Source organism: Mangifera indica, chromosome 11, assembly GCF_011075055.1.
Source record: "Mangifera indica cultivar Alphonso chromosome 11, CATAS_Mindica_2.1, whole genome shotgun sequence".
Classification (NCBI taxonomy): domain Eukaryota; kingdom Viridiplantae; phylum Streptophyta; class Magnoliopsida; order Sapindales; family Anacardiaceae; genus Mangifera; species Mangifera indica.
This window is the reverse complement of record NC_058147.1, coordinates 4606940-4609962: the sequence shown is the minus strand read 5'-3', so window position 1 is coordinate 4609962 and position 3023 is coordinate 4606940. Positions and strand designations below refer to the sequence as shown.

The 3023-nt window shown below is 37.5% G+C and overlaps 1 protein-coding gene across 1 annotated transcript; it reads left to right on the top strand.

Annotated features, from left to right (window-relative positions):
• The first annotated feature begins 340 nt into the window (after positions 1-340).
• LOC123229148 (RING-H2 finger protein ATL11-like) lies at positions 341-1795 on the top strand. Its single transcript, XM_044654760.1, has one exon. The coding sequence runs from the start codon at positions 509-511 to the stop codon at positions 1598-1600; it is 1092 nt and encodes a 363-aa protein (XP_044510695.1). The 5' UTR covers positions 341-508; the 3' UTR covers positions 1601-1795.
• The last annotated feature ends 1228 nt before the right edge of the window (positions 1796-3023 follow it).

Below are 3023 nucleotides of genomic sequence, written 5' to 3'. Positions count from 1 at the left end.
TTATAATATAATTCTATTTCGGCGTCGAACCAGGGCAGTCCATACATATATACATATATAAATCCATTTTACAACTGGGCAATTGTCGTGGGAACCACCAGATTCTAATTTTCAGAAGCTTATTGGTTAAATCGAATTATCTTTATCTTTCTCTTTGATATTTCTCTCTACTCTACTACGTGGCCGCCACATAATCATCGTTAGTCAACCAAACATATATACCTCTGTAAAGTTGTGGGGCCAAAGTTCTCTCAAAAGTCAGAAAGCAAATTTGATTAACTCTCTACCAAGCGCGTTCACCTGCGCGTCAATTCACGTAAACCCACTTTCTTTATATTTCACACCAGATTGCATCGTCTCTCTAGCTATCAGGCTCTTATTTAGCGCCAACACTTTGCCTGTTTTTTGGCCCCCTCTTCTCTTTTTAGGCTTTCTCGGATGTGCCTTGCTTCACTTTGGAGCAAAGCTCAGATATGAAAAAAAACAGCAACTGCAGTTTACTTGAGCTATGGCAGTCCTAAAGAAGAATCGAAGTCTTTGGATTTTCAGACTTTCCATTTCCAATCATGGCATTTTATTCTTTCTGCTTTTTACACTCCATGGCTTGCCGTACGTCACTGCGCAATTCAGAACTGTGCCACCCGGTCCTCTACCGGATGACGAGTTTAACACACAGGGGCCCACATTCAACCCGAAAATGGCTATTGTCATGGTGGTGTTGATCAGTGTATTCTTTTTAATGGGATATTGTTCTGTTTACTTCCGACAGTGTTACCAGCGGCGTTCACACCGTAGCGATGGCGAGCCTTATGCCGTCTTTCTTAGAGGAACCAACTACCTTTCCCGTAGAATTACACGCGGACTCGATGCATCCGTTATCAACACGTTTCCCACCTTTCTCTACTCCACTGTTAAAGGGCTTAAAATCGGCAAGGGCTCCTTAGAATGCGCCGTTTGCCTAAACGAATTTGAAGACGACGAAACACTGCGTTTAATACCCAAGTGTAGCCATGTGTTTCATACTGACTGTATAGATGCTTGGCTAGCTTCGCATCACACGTGTCCCGTTTGCCGCGCAAATTTGGTCCATCAACCCGGTGAAATTGCGTCCAGCATCATTCAAGTATTTGACACGGATAACGGTTCGGGTGAATCGGAATGGAGTTCCAATGATCGTGAGGGAATTTCCCGGGTTGAGGATAGCAGAGACGTAGAATCTCAAGAGGTGAATTTGATGAATCAAAATAGGCCGCCACGAAAATCGAAATCAACAGGTTGGAGACTGGCCGGTTTATTTCCACGATCACACTCGACGGGTCACTCGTTGGTTCAACCGGGTGAAAATTGTGAGAGGTTTACACTAATATTACCGGCGGAGGTAAGAAACGAGTTAATGAACTCGAATCTAACAAGAAGCAAGAGCTGCGTGGTGCTTCCGAGAGAGAGGAGTACAAGGAGGGGGTTTAGGAGTGGAAGTGGAAGACTCGGGCCCTTAAACTACGAACGGTTCGACCGGTCAACTCGGTCTGGCCGCAGGGGTTTTAGGATTCCAAATGTTTGTGATGAGGTGACGTGCACGGAACCGAACTTGCAGGGTTAGAAGTCATAATAATGATGGTGATCGATCATTTGAGCGGCTCCCTCCGGTCCAGTCTACAAAGTAGGTTAGTTATCAAATTAATCTTGGGATTGACCCATTCAGATTTATGTGCAGTACGTAGGAATATAGTTTATGAATTTCTTTTGATTTGTTTTATTTTGCTGAAAAAAATGAAATAAGATTGTGGTTTCTTTTTATGGAGGGCAATTTGTTTCATATGTTATTTTATTCTATAAAACTATATATACAATAATAAATTTAAATTTAAATATTATATAATTAAATAATTTTAAAATAAAAATAAAATAATATTTAATCACATAATAATATATTATTATTTATATTTAAAAATATGTCTGATATTTATATGTATAATATTATTTTATTTTATTACGTAAGAATTAAAATTGAAGAGACAAATGAAAGGAAAGGTCTATGGTGGGAGACGTGGCCTATGGCTCTGGATAGTGGGGCAAGTCTGAGTAGGTGAGGTTAGGAATTATAGGTAAGGGTCTCTAAGTTGTGTGAAGCCATTTTAGGTGGGCCAACTAAAGTGACCATTCAGTTGATTTCAGGCGAGCTTAGTCGATGAGAGCCCGCAAAAGACGAGCCCACTAGGGAAGAGCCCAAATCAACAACATAAATAAAGTCCACCGGACTAATTCTCACATAAAAAATAGTATTTTTTCAAATTTTTATTCTTTAATTTTAAAAATTTTATTTACCTATTCATATATTATTAAGTTTATTAGTTTTAATGATAAAATCATCATTTTATCTATATTATTAAAAAAAACTAAAATTTTATCTCTTTTTCTTTTCTTAAATTTTAAAAAATAATAATTTTCCTCCTATATCAAATTTTAAAAAATCAATTTTCTTCTCTTAAGGTTTAATTTCAATATCTAGTCAGTTCCTCTCGCGATTTCTCCCTCTCAATGAATCATCTTTCTTTGATGATCTGCCTCATTATATTTTCTCCCTCCAATGATCGTGCATTACTTGTTTGGGAAAACAAATCATCTTCTTAAAAGAAGATGAGTCATCTTCTTCTTCCAAATAACTATCTTTTTTTGGGAAGACAACCGTCTTCTTAAATAAAAACGAGATCCCTTATCTTTTTCTTTTCGGGTTATATAGCCAATCGAAGAAGAGAGAGATGACAAGAGAGACACTATCAAAGGAAGAGGCGTTGGGAACAATTAAAAATGTCAAAATCATTATTATGTAAATTCGGTAAACATTAAATTTGGGTGTACCTGGCTTCTATTTCATGTGCATAAAATGAAAATTATTATTATTGTTATCATTATTGAGAGGAGGCTATTTTTGGACAATTTATAAGTATCCAATTGTCTTCCAACTCCCTTGGCAGTTAATTAAAACTGGGTCCAATGGACCCATTATGAATAGATCTAAACCC